This window comes from Ursus maritimus, unplaced genomic scaffold (genome assembly GCF_017311325.1).
Source record: "Ursus maritimus isolate PB19 unplaced genomic scaffold, ASM1731132v1 scaffold_12, whole genome shotgun sequence".
NCBI lineage: Eukaryota > Metazoa > Chordata > Mammalia > Carnivora > Ursidae > Ursus > Ursus maritimus.
In genome coordinates, this window is record NW_024423564.1 from 67,569,295 (window position 1) to 67,589,313 (window position 20,019).

General features: G+C 41.7%; 1 protein-coding gene across 2 annotated transcripts in view; it reads right to left on the minus strand.

Annotated features, from left to right (window-relative positions):
• MAST2 (microtubule associated serine/threonine kinase 2) overlaps positions 1–20,019 on the minus strand; it is a 201,301-nt gene that overhangs the window by 26,776 nt on the left and 154,506 nt on the right. The window contains exons 6-10 of one of the 2 annotated variants that reach the window (XM_040627348.1): positions 10,256–10,331; positions 9,030–9,050; positions 7,194–7,272; positions 4,840–4,994; positions 2,975–3,050 (exon numbers count right to left, since the gene is read on the minus strand). In XM_040627348.1, the coding sequence (XP_040483282.1) occupies positions 2,975–3,050; positions 4,840–4,994; positions 7,194–7,272; positions 9,030–9,050; positions 10,256–10,331 (407 nt within the window). The remainder of the gene's footprint in view (positions 1–2,974; positions 3,051–4,839; positions 4,995–7,193; positions 7,273–9,029; positions 9,051–10,255; positions 10,332–20,019) is intronic. The other variant, XM_040627349.1, reaches the window with a different exon arrangement.

The window sequence follows — 20,019 nt, forward strand, 5'->3', positions numbered from 1 at the left end:
TACATTATATAAATATATATAATATTTATATATTACAGCATATTTATGTTATATATATATATAATACAATGAAACACAAAATAAATGTATATATAAAAATAAAAACTTAAAAAGAATTGAAAAAATAAGAAAAAACCTGAAAAAAAAATACTGAAAGACTAAAGAATTAAAAAAAAAAATCAAAACAATGAATACTATATACTGTTTTCCCCAAGGGCTGAAGTTTTGTAGCCCTCTTTTATCAGTAAACTTGATGCAAGCCGGATGTTTGAGCTGCTCCCCTGGGGGAGGAGCCTATTGCACTAATTCTCAGGTGCACTTGCCCTAGTGGAAATTCACCTTCAGTGCACAGGGAGGCAGGCCTTGGTGTAAGCAGCTCCAGATTCTACTATGCGGTGCTGTTTTGCTCCCTGAAGGCTTTCAGCACTGATGGGAGGGATAAAAATGGTGGCACCCTGATCTCTCGCCCCAGAGCTGAAAGTTCATGCCCCCCCCCTCTATACACACACACATACTTCGGTGAGCCCTCACGGAAAAGCAGTCAATCAGTCTTGTCTCTCTGGTTTCCCTCAGAACTCTGTGTTCACCTGGCCTGTACCTGAGTGTTTTTATCCCAGGCACATGAGTGAGTTTCAAAACTCCAATTTTTTTTTTTTTTAATATTTACTTATTTGAGAGAGAAAGTGAGCACACAGAGGGAGAGGAGAAGCAGGCTCCCCACTGAGCAGGGAGCCTGATGCGGGGCTTGATCCCAGGACCCTGCAATCATGACCTGAGCCGAAGGCAGACCCTTAACCGGCTGAGCCACCCAAGCACCCCTCAAAACTCCAAATTTTATGGCTACCTGCAACATGGACTGGTGCTCTTTCTCCCAGGGGAGGGAGGGGGTCTCACCTCACTTCTGCCTTTTGCTGGACCCCTGCCAGGAAGGTGGTCCCATGACTGCACAGCGGTTCAGTTTATGGCAGCACAGAGCAGAAAGCTGGCACCTAGACTTGCTTTTTTAGCCGTTCTCCCCACTCTTGTGCCTGGGAACTCTGCCACACTCAGGCACCCCCATTCTTCTTGTGACCCCGGGGATCCCGAGACCATGCTGTGGACCCTGGGATTCCACCCCACTTTGCCACCTGAGCACCTTGGAGCCAGGGACGTCCCCCACTGTAGCAGACTTCTGAAAGTTCTGATTTTGCGCTCTGCTGCTTCTAGCACCTTGCGGTAGCCTCCTTAAGCAGGCTCCCTTCCTTCCTCCACATCCTTACAATCACCCTGGATTCAAGTCTCCGCACCTCCGACCTTCCAAAAAGTGGTCACTTTTCTACTTGCATAGTTGCAGGATTTCTTTTCTCAGATCTCTAATTTCATAGGTGAATGATTTGAAACTATCTAGATGTATTCGAGGGGCCAGACAAACTTAGGGTCCCTTACTCCTCAGTCATCTTAACTCCACCCCCCCCTAAACTTCCTTATAAAGGATCAAGCATAACAACATCATTCCCTAGCAGTCCACTGTGCCCCTCTTCCTCACTCTAACTCTATAAAGCCTGCTCGGCGGCTAGAAAACATAGACCACAGGGCCCAGGGCAGCAGGGAAGTAACAGCTCACACTGAGTGCTTACTGTGTCCTGAACACATAGAAAAGTTTAATGCTCGTTAATCTTCACAAATGCCTTATGAGATACATACTCTTATTGTCCCCAGTGACAGATGAGGCAAATGAAGCTCAGGAAGTTAAACAATCTGTCCCGGGTCATACAACTAGTAAATGGCGGAAGCAGATTTGAACCCATTCAGTCTGGCTCCAGAATGTGTGTCCTTCCTTACTGCTATGCTTCACTGTGTATGTCAAGAGGGAAAGCACAGGGCTTTATACCATTTCCCTAAGCCACCCATGTGTGTCCAGGAGGCTATACCAGAGTCTAGAAAAAGGATACTCTCAGAACAGCAGGGAACCACCTCACACTGCAGCCCCTAAACTCAGAGGAATAGGTAGACCCAGGGAAGTCTGGATAGAGGATGAGCACAAGAGGCTTGAGGGCTCAGTCCCATAGCAGTAAGGAGGCTTGAGGGCTCTGTGCTCCTTGTTGTCATGGACAGGGAACCTGTGTCAATGCCCTGGTTCTGACAGAGCTGGCTATGTTCTGCAGGAACGGGGCCTGTCATGAGAAGGTGAGGTCAGAGCGTATAGACATGCCGTGTTCAAAAAGAAATGCGAATGGAAAACAAACCCCTAGGTTCCACCCACATGATGGTTTCTAGCCAAAGCACAGAGCTGCGAAGACTACTTCTCAACTATCTCTGGAGAGTAATCTGCCTTCCTTCCTCAGCATTTTCCTGCTTGAAAACTCTGTCTCCCACCTTCCTGCTCCCTCCGGCCAGCCTCCTGCTAGTCCAGCACACCGTTCTGTGCACATTCTGGGCCTGGTGACGGGGCACTGCTTAAGAAATCTGCATAGAACGTATTGCATGGTGCACTGGGTGTTATACGCAACTAATGAATCATCGAACTTTACATCAGAAACCAGGGATGTACTGTATGGTGACTAACATAATATAATAAAAAAACATTAAAAATTTCAAAAAAAAAAAAAAAAGAAGAAAAAAAAAATCTGCATAGAATGAACATGTTTCCGATAGTCAATCCCGTTCTGCAGGGACCGTGACTTGTGGCCCTGATGTGCATGGTTAGAAACAAGGTCCTAGTTTTTTCCTTCCCCATAACATATGGGGAACACCTTTCTAACACCTGCCTCTAGATACCTCTCCAGGGAGTAGAGAAATAGAGGCCCTGCAAATACAAGCCCCAAACTCGTAGTCCTCTGCTGCCTGTCTCCTCCCCAGCAGTCTGGCAGCTTGCACCTGTATCCTCCTCATCCTGAGTGCCTTCCTGATCTTCTTCTTTATTACCTCTGGTGAGAGCACTCCATCCCCTCACCCCCAGTCCTCCCACAGGGGCAGCCATCCTCAGGATCCTTACCTTGGGGAATCTTTCTTTGTATACATGATTCATCATTATTATTTCACTGTCAAAGGAAACTGGGGACCGTCCAGGACTAAATAAAAAAGAAACAAGTGTGTTATTGTAGTGTCATGGAACTCTCAAGAAGAAAGATGACCATTCCCAGAGTCCCTGTCCTCCCACTGTCTGCAGCACCCACACACTCCCACCTTAATGAGTGCTGAGTTCTAGAGTCTCCCTTTTTCCTGAAGCTCCCAGCATACCTTGTTTAGCTCAAAATGGTGCCATCTGGAGCTAGGCTACCTTCCTGTAAGAAGCCTGGCTTTCACAAAGACCTCTGCCAGGGCCTGAAAAGGTCTAGAAAGGAGGAAACTACTCCTGAGTCTACTGGTGGCTTTCCTAGGATGACCTCCCCTGGAACAGGACTCTCTGGGTCTTCTTTGCTTTGGCCAGTGGGGTTTTGAGTATACCCCAGCATGTTCTAGGAATCGAGTCAACTCAAACCACCACCAGAAAAACCAAAGCAAGACCATGTATACCTGTATCCTTTTCCAAACAAGCTGCAGCCAATGAGGACAACGTGGGCTCTGACCTGGGGGATAAATGAGGCCAATCCAGCCTGCAGTGAGTTATTAGCCTGGGTCATCTAAATCTTCCTCTTTGGCCCAGGTGCAGTTACATCTTCTTAAAGGATTTCAAAGCTTGAGCCACGTAAATGAATGGATATTTGAGTCCTCCCAGTTTGGTGCTCCTGACATATGACTCTCGCTGAGCTGGGTTCAGAATTGTTCTCTGCCTTTCTTCCCTGGAGTGGGCCACGGTCTGCTCGCTGGATCCATATACACTACCAAGTATTTTAAGAGTAATACAGCAGGGCTTTCCCTGACATACTATACTCCTCTCAGTCTCAAGTGGCCTAAAATGAACCCTATGGATTGCGGAGAGCACCAAGACTCAGGTATTCCTCTGAGTGAGACGGAGAAGGGCACTGGGATCCACACTCCACAAAAGCTTGTTTTTGATCCTTTGCACCACAGTCCCAGTGATCACCTTCATCAGTCTCTGAACTGGAACCAGTCTTTGTGGACTGGCTCAGCTTACTCCCTGATACTCAGAGTAGCAACATTACCTGAGGGAATTCTGCGTGGAAGGCCCTGCTCCCACCCCAACCACACTAGCCAATTAATTATTTCCCGGGGCTCTGGAAAACTGACCTCAGTCATAAATGCTGTGCCCATTTTTATTTCCACCCTCTTCCTTAATCTGGAATTTTGGCATAATTTTACCAGCTAATGCCAAAGAAAAGAGCTAATTAATCGAAGGAATTCACAGATAAATCGGTTGCTGAGGTTTATTTGGTTTGATGAGCCCAGGTGATTCAGGGAAATGAGTGAGATTCAGATGGCCTTTCATTCTGCTTCTGAAATGGGCTTCTTCCCCAGGTCAGCCACAAGAGTCGTCAGCAGCACCTTTGTTAGCTGGCTTAGTTTGTATACCCTGGGCCTGTGGGTTCTGCAGCCAGGTAACTATCAGAATGGATGATACTATTACTCTCCTTTTACTAAATGGAGTTTAAAGTATATTTCCACTGCTAACTACCTTCAAAGGGAAAAAGAGAGGGACCACTTGACAGCATCATCAGGTATGCTTCAGCGTCACTGGCCTTGGCTCATTTGAACTGAACCCAGGGTCGGCAACCTATGGCCCACAGACCAAATCTGGCCCGCTGCCAGTCTTTGTAAATAAAGTTTACAGAGTGTCTGTGGTTGCTTCCACACTACAACAGCAGAGCGAAGTAGTTGCCACAGAGACTGTATGGCATACGAAGCCATACAAGCTGAGCTCCACAGGTCCTGGGGTAGTGGGCAGACAGCAGCCCTCACCTGAGGCTGCGAGAGCGGGGCCGCATGGCAGGGGACTGCCGTCCCTCCTCATCTGGTACACTCTCTGTGCTGAAATGCTTCGTCAAAAAGTGCAGCTCATCGGCTGTGGGCTGGAAGGGCAACTGGTGCAGCTTTTCCTGTGAGGAACACGATGACTAGAGGGAAAAACATTAACAAGCAGCATTACAGACACGTCGAAGGGCGGTCCAGACACAGAGAAGACTCCCCAGTCAATGCAAACCCAAAGGTAACCCAGAGCTGGCCTTCTTGGCCTTGCACCTTTTAGCCTCCATTGTGCACGGTTCCCCTCTCTACTCTTTCTGAGCCTTCAGGCCTGAGGAAGCCAAGATACTAGGAGCCTTCGTGAGTCTGGCAGGCAGTTGGACCCAGGCACTCACAAGGTGTGGGAGCTCCGCAGCTACCGAGGGAACCTCTTTTGGTGGCAAAAGGCAGATTCTTCTGCATGGATGTTTTGCCCTCAGTGAAGCTTTTGGCTAGTTGGAATGGCAAGTAATTAATAAATCATGCTTCCTGGCTTAAGGAATTTTCCCAGGTATACGCAGCCTACAAATGAGTCCCTGTAAGTTTTCCCTTCCGCAACGTAAGAGAACTCGGTAATGTTTCCTCTCGGCTGTTACCCAAATGACAACTGGCATGGCTGAGGCTAGGAAGGCTGTGACCAGACTGTAGGGACACGAGTAGGCAAGAAAAATCTGTCAGGGAAGAAAATCACTTTCAGATCTGGAACCCAAAGATTAGACCTGACCTGAAAATGACTAAGAACTGCAAACATGGCCCAATGACTGAGATTCCAGACAAGAGCCTGCTGCCAACCACAACAGACCCTGTGAGGGAGCGAGCTGTGCTCCTGCAGGCATTCCACAGAGACGGCGACCATGGTGACAGCCCGGTACCGCACCAGAACCCGCTTTCCTGACAAGGCTGGCTAAGACAGCAGGCAGGTCTAACATGTTTGGCTGTTTCTGTTCATCAACTGATGAAGAATCTGGGGTTTAAATACCCGAATCCATTTAAGAGTCAAAGCTGCAGCACCGTACTAAGAAAACTCTCTTGCCACAAGTAAGTCTCAATACCAAGTGAGAAATCAAATTTTTTTTTCTTTTTTTTGGGGGGGGGTGCAAACAGTACAGGCTTCTGTCATGGAATGCTATAATACGTGAAGCTGTAAACAGCTTGGGGGAGGTCTCCACAGGGCTCTGTCTTGGCCACATTCTGGGAAATGGTTTGCATAGAAGCTGTAAAAAGTATCTTCACCTAATTGCCACTGACAGGAAGTAAAATTGGTATTTTAAGTATCCCAATAAAATAAGCAGCAGCCATGGGTTGAGTCTATTAAAATTTATTGAACAGGTATATATCATATACGTATATATATATATGACTCTTGCCTTAGGTCTAAAAAGTCACCTGTCTGGGTCAAGGATTATAGGGAAGCGGTATTTACCAGCAAAAGATCTGAAGCTTAACTGCCACTAAAAGACCAATGAGATCTTTGGATTATTTATGAGTTATATCTAGGCCAAGGGAGGAAATAACACTCCTACCTGCTTGGGGGTCACAAATGTCAACAAGCTGCCCTGGGAAGACCTGAAGAACGGTGGAGGATACGGGGAATGGGCCACCCTGCTGCCCGACCCAGCCTGCAAAGCCTACAGACTTACTGTTTGGCTCTTTACAGAAAGAGTTTGCCAGCCTTGTCATTCTGGCTTCAATTAAAACTTGCTCAATGATGAAGACTCATTTTACGGTCAATTGTGCATAGCAGCAATTAGGACATCTGTTGTGTTTTAGGCTAAAACCTTCTCTTAAAAAACATAACTAGAAGTTTTAGAGACAGGCCCAGCTTTTTTGCTGATACACATCAAACCTGAATATCAAATAACAATCATCCTTGCCCCTTTTTTTTTTTTTTTGAAAGAAAAAGGTGAAAGAGGAGAAAGAGGGCCCATCAGGCCTTTGGGACATGGGAGGGGTTATCTGCTCTTGGTTGCAGTTCTAGAAGTAAGGTGAGGAAGCAGGGGAACCATGTTTAGGATTGTCTGGCAAAGCAAAAGTCCACCCTCACGCCCTCCTCTGACTCTACTTGGAAAAACTGATGCTCAGAGAGCATACTGGTTAGTTCTTTCCAAAGGTGTTTAATGTTTATATCCAGCTACGGCTGTTACGGGTCACCACCGCCCCACTCAGCCTCTTCTCCAAACAACCTCTCTGAGTTTGGCTTTGGAGAACAAATTGAGAACCATGTTGCAACACCATAGGGATAGGCAGCAATCATCTGCAAGGAAGTATCTCCTTGGGGTAAAGGAGGCAAAGCCATAGATTTGGCTACTTACTGAGACAGTAGAGCTAGGAGTGTTGGTTCCATAGCCTGAAGAAGGCAAAGAGGCCAAAGACCAGCGCCGTCCATCAGTCCTATATAAGATTAAGAACATTAGGCAGTTTCTACAGGACCCCACCCTGATCCCTGGACCTGCCTGTCTTTCCATCAGCACTGTTTGGGGCAGCTTGTTCACTGGCAGGCTCTTCCTTGTCTCTAGACAGTACTGCTTGGTCTAGTACACGCTTTCACGTCTCTCTCCTACATGAGGCCTATGGTCGTGTGTTTTCCACTGCAAAGACAAACATCTCTAACTAAAAAGGAGCCTGTGACTTGGAATAAGAACATCTGTTATACAAGACTGTGGTTCTGAAATAAAAGTCTTCATACTCTCAATGTATTCACATTTATTTATTTATGTAACATATTCACTTTTAGAGAAGCAATGACAGAGGACTCCAGCTAAAGGCATCACTGCAAGGACAGAACTGCCACTGAAATGCAGCTATTCCTTTTTTGAAGGCCCTTTGTCTTTCCCAGGCCACTGGATTGACGAGGAAGAAGTGGACCACCATCTGGGTCTGAGTATGAATCAATCATTGGCCAACAGTCCAAGGTTACCTAAGATCCATTAGGACCCATTAAACCAGTCTTTGAGATTGTTTGTAAAGAGTGGCAGTAACCTCATGAAGAAAGAGCCAGGTGGCATACCCTTGGCTGTATATAAGATTTTGGAGCAGGTATCCTGCTGCTCTTGAGAGCATGCACCCCAAAGTTCTCATCACAGAGAACCAGTTATTTGCTTTGCTGTGCAGGAGAAAGATCAAGCAGGAATCTGGTTTGAAGCTTTTATTACATGGGTAAATGATTCTTTCCTGGACTATGGGATGTGCTGTAACACAAGTGTTTTCTCTGGTGAAGCATGGGGGTATAGCCTGCTCTGGTTGAAGCGGGGGAAATTTCTTTGCTGCTACCACGGAACTTCAGAACATTAGCAATGGAGGACCTTTAGAATTTAAATACCCTCAATCTTCAGAGAAAACACTACGGCCCAGGGATTTGGGTGATTTAGTCCAGGCTTCACAGTTAAGGGAGGTGGAGAGAGGCAGGCAGAGGAAGGAGAAAAAAGAGGACTCAATCTTTCCAGGGCTTCCCCTTTTGAAGCACTCCTCCCCGCTCCCACCATTACTGAGCAGCTTTTCCTACTAGACTCTGCAAGGGGATAGCCCAGGGTTCCATGCTACATGCACCTGATTCAAACTTCATGCCACCCAGGCAGCTAGCTCTGCTGGAACCTAGTCTCTGAGGCAAAGAAACGTCCCGGAGGCTGCTCAAACATGATGTTCACTCTGACCTGTCTTGTTGGGTCCTGGGAGCTCTATACAAGAAAGCAAGTCCCAAACCCTTGTCAAATAGACTTTTTCACAAATTATCTACAGTCTTTAGAAAGAAATGGAAACCAACTGCAGAGCAGCCATTTTTCTGTAATATGAAGAGCAAGGGCTACCACAGTCAGAAAGAAATGCAACTATAGGGTGCCTCCATTTCCTCTGCCTGGTCATCTCACTGGGTGACTGAGGAAATTTGTGGGAATGAGGGTGACTTGTCCCTACGCTCAGAAACTTGGAACTATTCAGAAATTCCCGCCTCTAAGTATATGCACTCTGAGCCTTGGTTCCAGCAGGGGGTTCCCTTAGGGCCTCTTTGCTAGATATGAAAGGCCAAATGTTCATACCCACAGTCAGAGAAGACTCATCACAACCAGTTCTCACCAAGCACAACACCACAAACCATATTGTCTGGCCATGCATAGCAGTTTCCCAGCCCCTCTCCCCATCATGTCCACTATTACCTGTCTGCTCTGTGGCCATGGCTGTAGTGAAAAGACATATATTATAGTGAGAATCAAATGGAACCAGAGAGACTGATCTGTTTGACCCCTGACATTTGGTCACACTTGGCAGGGGCAAACTTTCTGTTTAGGAATGTGTATATGTTTGAAGTGAAATTGTAGGATTGATGGATCTATCCTTAGCATTTTGTTAAATCTGTTTTGTGTGATATTCTAAACCCATGTGATCCTATAAGGTCAAGCCTGACCTCAGTAACCTAGCAAACACAATCCCTGAGTACCCTGTTCGGCAGGGTTGAAGTCCTCTTCCCCACCCCTACAATACCTAGCTGCTTTTCCTACTGTCTTGTTAAGAGGACAGCCCAGCGTTCCATGTTCCACACACATGACTCAAACTTCATGCTACCTAGCACAGGCCTGTTTGGATTGTAATACCAGGCCCCCAAATCCCGTAGCCGATCCGACTCCTATAGCCCTGACAATGAGGCGGACACGAGGGCACAAATGGAACATGCTATTCCTTCTGCCTACAATGGCCTACCCCCATGTCCTCACTTTCAACATGGCAGGCTCACTCTTATCCTTCAGGTCTTAGCTTAAAGTCAATCCCCTTCCGGGAGGCCTTACATGACCACCCCGTATAGATCCTCCAGCCCCATTCCCTTCCTGTGCTTTCATGCAGCATCATGTCCTTTCACTTCATGGTGCCAATCACAATTTACAACTATAAACGCTTGCCTGTTCATTATTCTTCCCCATCACTCATTCAACCAAAAAGTACTGAGTAAGTGCTTACTATACACCAGGAGACACAGCTTTCAAATATTAAGGAATCTCTATTAAAGGCACTTTTATTCTGGTTGAGGAGTAAGAGTAAAACCTTGGGTCTCCCTGGGGTGAGAGGCCATTTTCTCATTGATCACACTAGGAGTATAATGTTTTTGAACATACCCTCAGGAAACCAGGGACTCGTGCTTAGGATTGTAAAAATAAATCCACTTCTTATATCTACTTGCCTATTCAAACATCTAAAGGCAAATATCTAGGGCATCTAGAAAGCAAAATCAGAACAAGATGAGGAAAGCAGGGAAGGAATGCTGATGGCTAGTGGCCCAAGGTAACACACTGGGAAGGCAGAGCCTCAAAGGAGGGAGCTAACATCTAACTGACATTCGCGCAAATGCCACACACACAGTCATCACAGAGGAGGCTTTCTGTCAACTTACCTGCGGGCAGGGACAAAGGAAAAGTGAGCAGGTGCATTTGGAGAAAAATTCCGGGGGCTGTCCAAAGGACTGTTACCTGTGGGGGGGAAAGGAAAAGAAACCCTCTGCGAAGTCTGTTTCTGAGGAGGACTGAGGCAACCTTTAGGGAAGAACTCTCCCCCTAGCATTGGCAATTAGCACGCAAGTGGCTATGTTTTCAGGCCCACCCTGTCAGTTTAATGATTCTCTCTTCGTAAAAGTTTGATAGCCCAGAGGTTTCTCCCTTGTTCCCAAGTTGCCTGTAACCATCTATGTCTCTCAGACATCCATTCTAGTTACAGCAGCAATTTGCCAATTTCCTGCCCTCCTTGGAACACCTGAGGCTCCAATATGCCTAGTCAGGTTAACCCAACTTTCCAAAGACTTGAAGAACTCAATTGGTGCAGATGCTTAAACATTTCTTGAAAGGCAACAGGACTCCTTCCTGGTCTAAAAGTCTCCCGGACATATATCTCTGCACACTGCATCCAAGGCTAATCCAGAAATATGCATGCTTAAGAGAAACTCAAGTTCGCTGCTGGGGACTTAGGATAGCAGCATTCCTTAAAAGAGACCAAACACAAGTCCCCCAAGTCTGCCAAGCAATGTCAACCTCCTCATGGTATAGGAATTACCTCCATTCCCTTATTAGTTTTCACATGTTCCCTGTAACTTGCTAACATACAGCACAGAAAGTTCGAATAAAACTTTGCTTACCTTCGCACTAGTCACAATAGTTCTTGAACCTAAGACTGCCATACTTCTCTGGCCTAACTTCCAGCTGGGGGTTAGTATTTAGAAGCTCCTAGCTGGCAGAAGCTGTCAATGTGTCTCTACCCAAAGGGCCATGTCAAAGTATGCACGATGCTACATGATGTGCTGACCTCTCTGCCAATCTCTGTCCACCTCCCCACTTCTGTACTCACTTCCCCACACAGCACACCTCTGTATCACTGACATAAAGGCATTCTTAGGGTGCCTGGATGGCTCAGTCAGTGGAGTGTGCAACTCTCGATCTCAGGGTTGTGGGTTCAGGCCCCACATTGGGCATACAGGTTACTTAAAAATAAAATCTTTTAAAAATAATAATAAATAAAAAAATAAAGCCATTCTCTACGAGAAAACTAATTAGGAGGAGGCATTTTCAGCTTCCACTTATCCCCTTGACTGGGAGCCTCAGTGAGGTGCACAGCCTTATGTACCAGGTCTGCTCTCGACCTAGTACCAACTCTGGGTTTCCCATGCTCTGTGTCTAGGACTATCTCTTATGATCTATTCCTACCTCCTGGCTAGCACAGGCTATCAGGGCGTGAGAGAAATGATCTGCAGTAGTTGTTTCCTTAGCCAGGACTTGATAGGTATCAGGCCTCCTCAGAATCATCAAAGCCTTTAAAAAATTTTTTATTCTTTTAAAATAGTGTCATCTCCAAAATTAACAAATACCCTCAGTTTGATCCTTGAGTGTAAAGCTAGATGTCCTTTGTTGGTTCCCCGAACTACTCAGCTAAAACCTTAAAGAAATACCAGAACATGGGTATCCTACAAACAATGACTGCCCTTCCAAGGACCAGGTGTGGTGCAGGTTATAGGACAGAACACAAAGAATCTTCCAGGTGCTAACAGTAATGCTAAGGATTCAAAGAACATACATATGTCAAAAATAACTAACACTAAGAGGGGGAAAAAAACCCTGCAAATCATCACCACCACCACCACCACCACTACCATCATCATCAGAGCATCACTAAGCTATGAGACAATTTCAAGCAGCCTAATAATCCTTAAAAGAAGAGAGCGTGAGGGATAGAGAAAACACAGTTGAAGAAATGATATCCAAGAATCTCCAAGAACCCTTGTCATGAGAAAGATGAAGGAAACGACACCAAAGCACATTATAATCAATTTGCTCAAAACACATGATAAAAAGAAAAATCTTAAAAAACAGGTGGGTGGTGGGTGGGAAAGACATGTTATATACAGAGGAACAAAGATAAGAATTCTAGCAGATTTCTTATTGAAAACAATGTAAGAATAAAACAGAGCAATATCTTTTAATTATGGGAAGAAAAACAAATCTTACCAACCCAGAATTCTATACCAAGCTACTGTGTAATAAAGAATCTGGTGGCTTTTGTCTCAGTTCCTGGGAATGAGCCTCTAAATCCTTGGAATTTCCCAAGTGATAGGAGTGTCTTTGTTATTCATGGTGGGGCCTGATAGTTTATGCAAATGAGATGACTCAGGATGGTGGCTGGTCAATTCAGAAAGACCAACAACGTGGTTAGAGGGTCAGTGCTCTAAGCCATTTGATATCAGTCTGACCTCCAGGGAATGGAGGGGGAACTAGAGACTGAGTTTTAATCACATATTCAATGAGTCCATCAATCATGCCTACATGATGAAACCCCAATAAACATTCTGGACACCAAAACTTCGGTGAGCTTCCTGGCTATTACTCTGCATATTGCTGCACGTCAGTGTGCTGGAAGGGTGACGGATCCAGACATCATGGGGAGAAGACACCAAAGCTTCCTATGTGGGGCCATCCCAGACCTCATTTTATGAGTCTCTTTTGTGGACTAGTTCTTATTTAGCTATAATAAAACTCTATTTGTAAGTATAATACTTTCCTGAGTTCTGTGAGTCATTCTACTGAAATACTGAACCTGAAGAGGTAGTGGGAAACTCTGAATTTACATCCAGTTGGTCAGAATTATGGTGGCCTGGGTAACCTAAGCCTGCAGTTGGGTGTCTAAAGTAATGGCAATTTTGTGGAGGACTATGTCCAAAACCTGTTAAGTATGGCTTACTTCTGGGTAGTTCTAAAAGTCATTGTACCAGTAAAAATGTTTTTAAAAAACAAGATGAAATAAATATCTTCTCAGATTTAAAAAAAAAAAATCCTCAAGAACACCAGACTGCACTGCAATTAAAAAAAAAAAAAAAAGCTCTTTAGGCAGAAAGAAAAAGATACCAAGTGGAAATACGGATCTACACAAAAGAATGAAGAGCACTAGAAAAGCTAACTGCATGGGAAAACAAAGATTTTTTTTGTTATTTCAATCTCTTTAAGAATAATAACTATTTAAACAAAAATAATAATAAGGTGGTGTGGGATTTAAAACATATGAGAATAAAAAGTTTGAAAACAACATCAGGTTGAAAGAGGGAAAATGGAATGGTATTATTCTTATACTATCTGTGGAGAGGTATAATATGAAAAGATACATATGGCACATGCCAACACAACTACTAGGCAGCAGTTATAGCTCATAAGCCAGTAAAAGATATAAAGTGGAATAAAAACCATTCAACCCTAAATAAAGAAGAAAAAGAGCAAAAGAAAAAAAAACAGTTGGAACAATTAGAAAACAAATAGAAAGATGACAGATTCAAATCAAACCATATTAACAACAGTAAATGTAAAAGTCTGAAAGCCCCAATTAAAAGGCAGAGATTGTCAGACTGAATTAAAAAGAAGACCCTATTAAAGAAACTGAATCCATATTAGTAAGCTTTGAAAAAAGAAAACATCAATTTCATATGTCATACTGATAAATTCTATCAAACACTTAAAGAAAAACTGGTACCTCTGCAATTTCTTCCAATAGAAGTGCAAAGAACACTGCCTAAACTCACTGTACAAGGCCAGTACTACCCTAATACAGAAACCAGAGAAGAACATTCCTACAAGAAAACTATAGACCAGTATCTCTTATGGATATAGCTGTAAAAATTCTCAAGACATTAGAAATATAAAATTTTACAATATATAAAAAATTACATACCACAATCAAGTGCAATTTACTCTAGGTATGCAAGATTGATCTGACATTTGAAAATCAACTAATATAGTCCAGAACAATAGACTAAAGAGGAAAAACCATATAATTGTATGAATTGATTCTGAAAAGGTATTTGACAAAAATCTAAAACCCATTCCTGATAAAACTCTCAGCAAACCAGGAATAGAGAGGAACTTCCTCAACTTGATCAAGAACATCTACAGAAGACATACCGCTGACACTAGACTTAATGGTGAGAAAGAGGATGCTTTCCCTTTACGAGTGGGAACGAGGCAAAAATGTCCCCTCTCACCATCCTATTTAACTCATACTGAACATCCTAGTCAGTACGATACGATTTTTTTGGAAATTTTATTTATTTGAGAGCGCATGCACGCACGAGCCGGCACTGGGGGGCAGAGGGAGAGGGAATCTGAAGCAAACTCCAAGCTGAGCGTGGAGCCCCACCTGGGGCTCAATCTAACAACCACGAAATCATGACCTGAGCCAAAACCAACAGTCAGATGATTAACCGACTAAGCCACCCAGGTGCCCTGCAATAAGATTTTTTTTTCTTAAAGAAAATAAAGGTAAATACATTGGGAAGGAATAAATAAAACTATCTTTGTTTGCGGATGACAGGATTGTCTTTGTAGAGATTAAAGAATTGAATCAAAGAATCAGAGAAGAATCAAAGAAGAAGAATTGAATCGAAGAATTAAAGAACTGAAGAAGGAAAACAAAAAGAAGTAAGCAAAAAGTCACTGCTGGAACTAATAAGCAAATACAGCAAAGTCACAGGATACAAGGCTAATACACAAGTCAATTGCTTTCCTTTATACCAGCAATGAACAATTGGTATTTGAAATTAAAAACAATACACAGGGGGCGCCTAGGTGTTACAGTTGGTTAAACATCTGATTTCAGCTCAGCTCATGATCTCAGGGTCCTGGGATCCAGCCCCATGTCAGGCCCCCTGCTCAGTGGGGAGTCTGCTTGTCCCTCTGCCCCTCACCCAGCTCGTGCTCTCTCTCAAAAAAATAAATCTGTAAAAAAATACACAACTAACTTTAGCATAAAAACAAAATATTTATGTATAAATCTAGCAAAATATACATACTATTTGTAAGCTGTAAACTATAACGATGAAAAATCAAAGATCTAAATAAACGAAGTACTGCATGTTCATGGACTGGAAGATTCAACATTGCTAAGATGTCAATTCTTCCCAACTTGATCTACAGATTCAACGCAACTTCAATCAAAATCTCAGCAAGCTCGTCTGTGGATACCTGACAAATGGATTCTGAAGTTTATATGGAAAGGTAAAACAACCAGAAAAGTAGCACAATACTGAAGAACAAAGTTGGAGGACTGACATTATATGACTTCAAACTCATTATAAAGCTCAACATCAATAGTCAGAGAAATGCAAATCAAAACCACAGTGAGATATTACCTCACACCAGTCAGAATGGCTAAAATTAACAACACAAGAAACAACAGATGTTGGCAACGATATTGGGGGAAAAAAAATCCTCATGCACTGTTGGTGGGAATGCAAACTGGTCCAGCCACTGGAAAACAGTATGGAGGTTCCTCAAAAAATTAAAAATAGAATTACCATGATCCAGCAATATTGGGTATTTACCCAAAGAATACAAAAACACTAATTTGAAAAGATATATGCACCCCTATGTTGGTTGTAGCATTATTTATAATAGCCAAAATATGGAGGCAACCCAAATGCCATCCACCAAGAAATGAGTGGATAAAGATGTGGTATATATGCACAAAGGAATATTACTCAGCCATAAAAAAGAATGAAATCTTGCCATCAGCAACAATATGAATGAATCTAGGGAGTATAATGTTAGATGAAATAATCAGTCAGAGAAAGATAAATACCATATGATTTCACTCATATGAGGAACTTAAGAAACTAACCAAACAAAGAAAAACAGAGACAAACAAAAAGAGAGACTCTTAAATATAGAGAATAAACTGTTGGTTACCAGGGGGGAGGTGAGTGGGATGATGGGTGAAACAGGTGAAGCGGGTTGAAGAGAACACTTACTGTGATGAACACTGAGTAATGTACAGAATTATTGAATTACTATATTATATACCTGAAACTAATATGACGCTGTATGTCAATTATACTGGAATTTAAAAACTCACTATAAAGCTATAGCGGGATCAAGACAATATGGTATTGGTGAAAGAACAGACACATAGATCAATAAAACAGAACAGAGCATTCAGAAACAGACAAACACAACTGTAGGCAATTGATATATGACAAAAGAGCACAGGCAGTTCAAAGGAGAAAGGATAGTCTTTTCAATGAATGGTGCTGCAACAACTGGACATCTATATGCAAACAAAGGCACCTAGACACAACCTTTCACAAAAATTAACTCAACATTGATACATCTGCCTAAATGTAAAACACAAAACTTCTAGAAGATAACACAGAAAATCAAGGTGACCTTGGCTTTGGTGATAACAGTTAAGATATGAAACCAAAAGCACAATCAATGAAAAAAAAAGTGGACTGCATGAAAAGTAAAAACTTCTGCTCTGCAAAAGACACTACTAAGAGAGGGGTGCTTGGGTGGCTCAGTCTGTTAAGCGTCTGCCTTTGGCTCAGGTCATGATCCCATGGTCCTGGAATCAAGCTCCACATTGGGCTCCCTGCTCATCAGGGAGCCTGCTTCTCCCTCTCCTTCTGCTGCTGCTCACTCGCTCTCTCAAACAAATAAATAAAATCTTTAAAAAAATAAAAACAAAAAACAAGCAAAAAACACACTGATGGGAGTATGCCAAGCAAAACACCAGCCAACTGAAAGAACTCCTAATGGCCAAAACTAGAACAATTTGAGCAACAAAATAAAGTATTAATATATTACAAATATTATAATATTTATATAATATTATATTATTACAAGAGTTATACTATGAAATAAATGTCTATGGGTCATATCATTTATGATATAATGATTAAACAAATTAATAAATGGGGGAAGAGACAAATCGATAGGATATAGAATATCTGAAAAATACTATCAACCAACTTGAACTAATTAACACTTAACAGAGAAAAAGCAGAACATACATTCTTTTAAAATGAACATGGAACATTTACTAAGAATGATCCTACTCTGGGGCATAAAACAAGATCCAATAAATTTAAAAGAATTCAAGACAAATATGCTATTGAAAAAAAAATCAATAACAGAAAGATCTCTGGAAAATCTCCAAATCGATGGGAACTAAACAACACACTTCGGAGTAACTGAAAGAAGAAATCAAAAGGGAAATTAGAAAAGTACTTTGAACTAAACAAAAATTAAAACATAACATCTGAAACCACTAAAGCAGTTCTTAGAGGGAAAACTATATCACTAAATACATTAGAAAAGAAGGACTAAATTCAATGACCTCAGCTTCTATCTTAAATTAGAAAAAGAAGAGCAAATGAAACTCAGAATAAAAGAAATCACAAAGATCATAGGAGAAACCAACAAAAGCAACAAAAAAACATAAAAGAAAAAATTAACAAAACCATACACAGATTTTAGATTAATAAACTATAGATAGACTGATTAGGAAAGAGACGCAAATGACCAATGTCAGGAATGAGAGAAGTGATATCCTACAGATTCTACAGAAATCAAAATAAGACAATATTATGAACAAGTTTATGTCAATTGGCAACTTAAATGAAATTGAAAATTTTCTTCAAGATGCAAGCTACCAAGGCTCATTCACAAAGAAATAGGTTACCTGAATAGCCCTGTAATCTGTAACAGAAATTAAATTTATTATTTAAAACATACCCACAAAGAAAATTCCAGGCCCCTTAGCTTCACTGAACAAGTCTACCAAACATTCGAGGAAATGTTTGTACACAAATTCTTCCAGAAAATTGAAGAGAAGGACATTAATTCTTCCCAATTCATTCTATGAAGTCAGCATTACCCTGATACCAAAATCTGCTGAAGACGAATGTATATGCATACATTCTTAATGAAACTTCAGCAAATCAAATACAACAATTATGAAAAGGATGATACATTATGACCAAGTTGATTTACCCCAGGACTACAAGTTGGCTGAAATCTGAAAAATCAATCAATACAATCCATCATTATACTAGGCTGACAAAGAAAAACTATATGATCATCCCACTAGACACAGAAAAAGCACTTGTCAAAAATCCAACAACCACTTTTTAAACATTTATGTATGTATGTATGTATGTATGTATGTATGTATGTATGTATGTAATCTCTACGTCCACTGTGGGGCTTGAATTCACGATTCTGGGATCAAGAGTCACATGTTCTACTAACCGAGCCAGCCAGGAGCCCCCCACAACAACCATTTTTGATAAAAACTTTTAGCAAACTAGGAATAGAAGGAAACATTCTTAAATCAGTAAAGGGCATCAATGATAACATACAGCCAACACCATACTTAATGGGTACGACACATGCTCTAAGATCAGAAATAAGGCCAGGATCCCTGCGCTCACCATTTGTACTCAGATTTGTACTGCAGGATCTCGTGAGTGCAGTAAGAAAACAAAGAGAAATAAAAACCATCTAGATCAGAAAGGGAGAAATATTTGTTTTAAAGTATATATTATATTTATATGAATGTATTTATATATTTATGTCTACATATTACATAAAGTATATATTATATTTCTACATAGAAAATCCAAATCTACAATAAAGCTACTTAAATGAATTTACCAAGGCTACAGGATACAAGGACAATATACAAAAATCTATTGTATTTCTATATGCTAGCAATAATCAGAAATTGAAAATTAAAAAATGCCATTTATTGCATAAAAACATGAATACTTAGGGATAATTCTGACTAAAGATGTACAAGAGTGACACAGGGGCGCCTGGGTGGCTCAGTCGTTAAGCTTCTGCCTTCGGCTCAGGGCGTGATCCCGGCGTTCTGGGATCGAGCCCCACATCGGGCTCCTCCGCTGGGAGCCTGCTTCTTCCTCTCCCACTCCCCCTGCCTGTGTTCCCTCTCTCGCTGGCTGTCTCTCTCTGTCAAATAAATAAAATTTAAAAAATAAAAATAAAAAAAATAAATTTAGAATATTTTTTAAAATATTGTTAGGAGAAATTAATGATGGCCTACATAAACGGAGAAATATACTACAGGTGAAAAACATTCAACACTGTTGAGAAGTCAGTTCTCCCATAATTGATCTATTGGTTCAGAACAATCCAATCAAAACCCCAGCTGCCTTTTTTTTAAAGAGTAGATTTTATTTTTTAGAGCAGTTTTAGGTGCACAGCAAAATTGAGCAGAAGGCACAGGATTTTCCAAATACTCTCTGCCCTCACTCATGCATAGCCTTCTCCTACCAGCTACCCTTTGGGCAAGCTGATTTTAAAACTTATATGGAAATGCAAAGGACAAGGAGACAAAAAAGAACGCATACTGTATGATTCCATTTAGATAAAATTCTACAAAAGTCAAATTAATCTATAGGCAACAGAAAGCACACCAGTGGGTGCCTGGAGATGGGAGGGATTATAAAACGTTATGAGGAAACTTCTGGATGTGATGGATACGTACACTGTTTTGATTGTGGTGATGGTTTCACAGGTATATATGTAGGTCAAATTTTATCAAATTATATACTTTAAAACAAATATTTTGTAAATTAAATTTTATTCATGGTACACAATTTTTTGCTCCCCTTTTTTGAGTGTAGTGTGATTGAAGATGGTTCATATGTTTAGAAATCTTAGGTCTTTTGCAGTTTAGTTTTTAAATTTATTTCGTGACTTGGTTTTATTGTAGATGAAAAATAAATGTCACAAAGATATGTAGCTCTCAATGGAAAAACTGCTTTACTAGCTCTATTAATTAGATCATGGTGCTCATTATTTATTTATTTATTTATTTATTTATTTATTT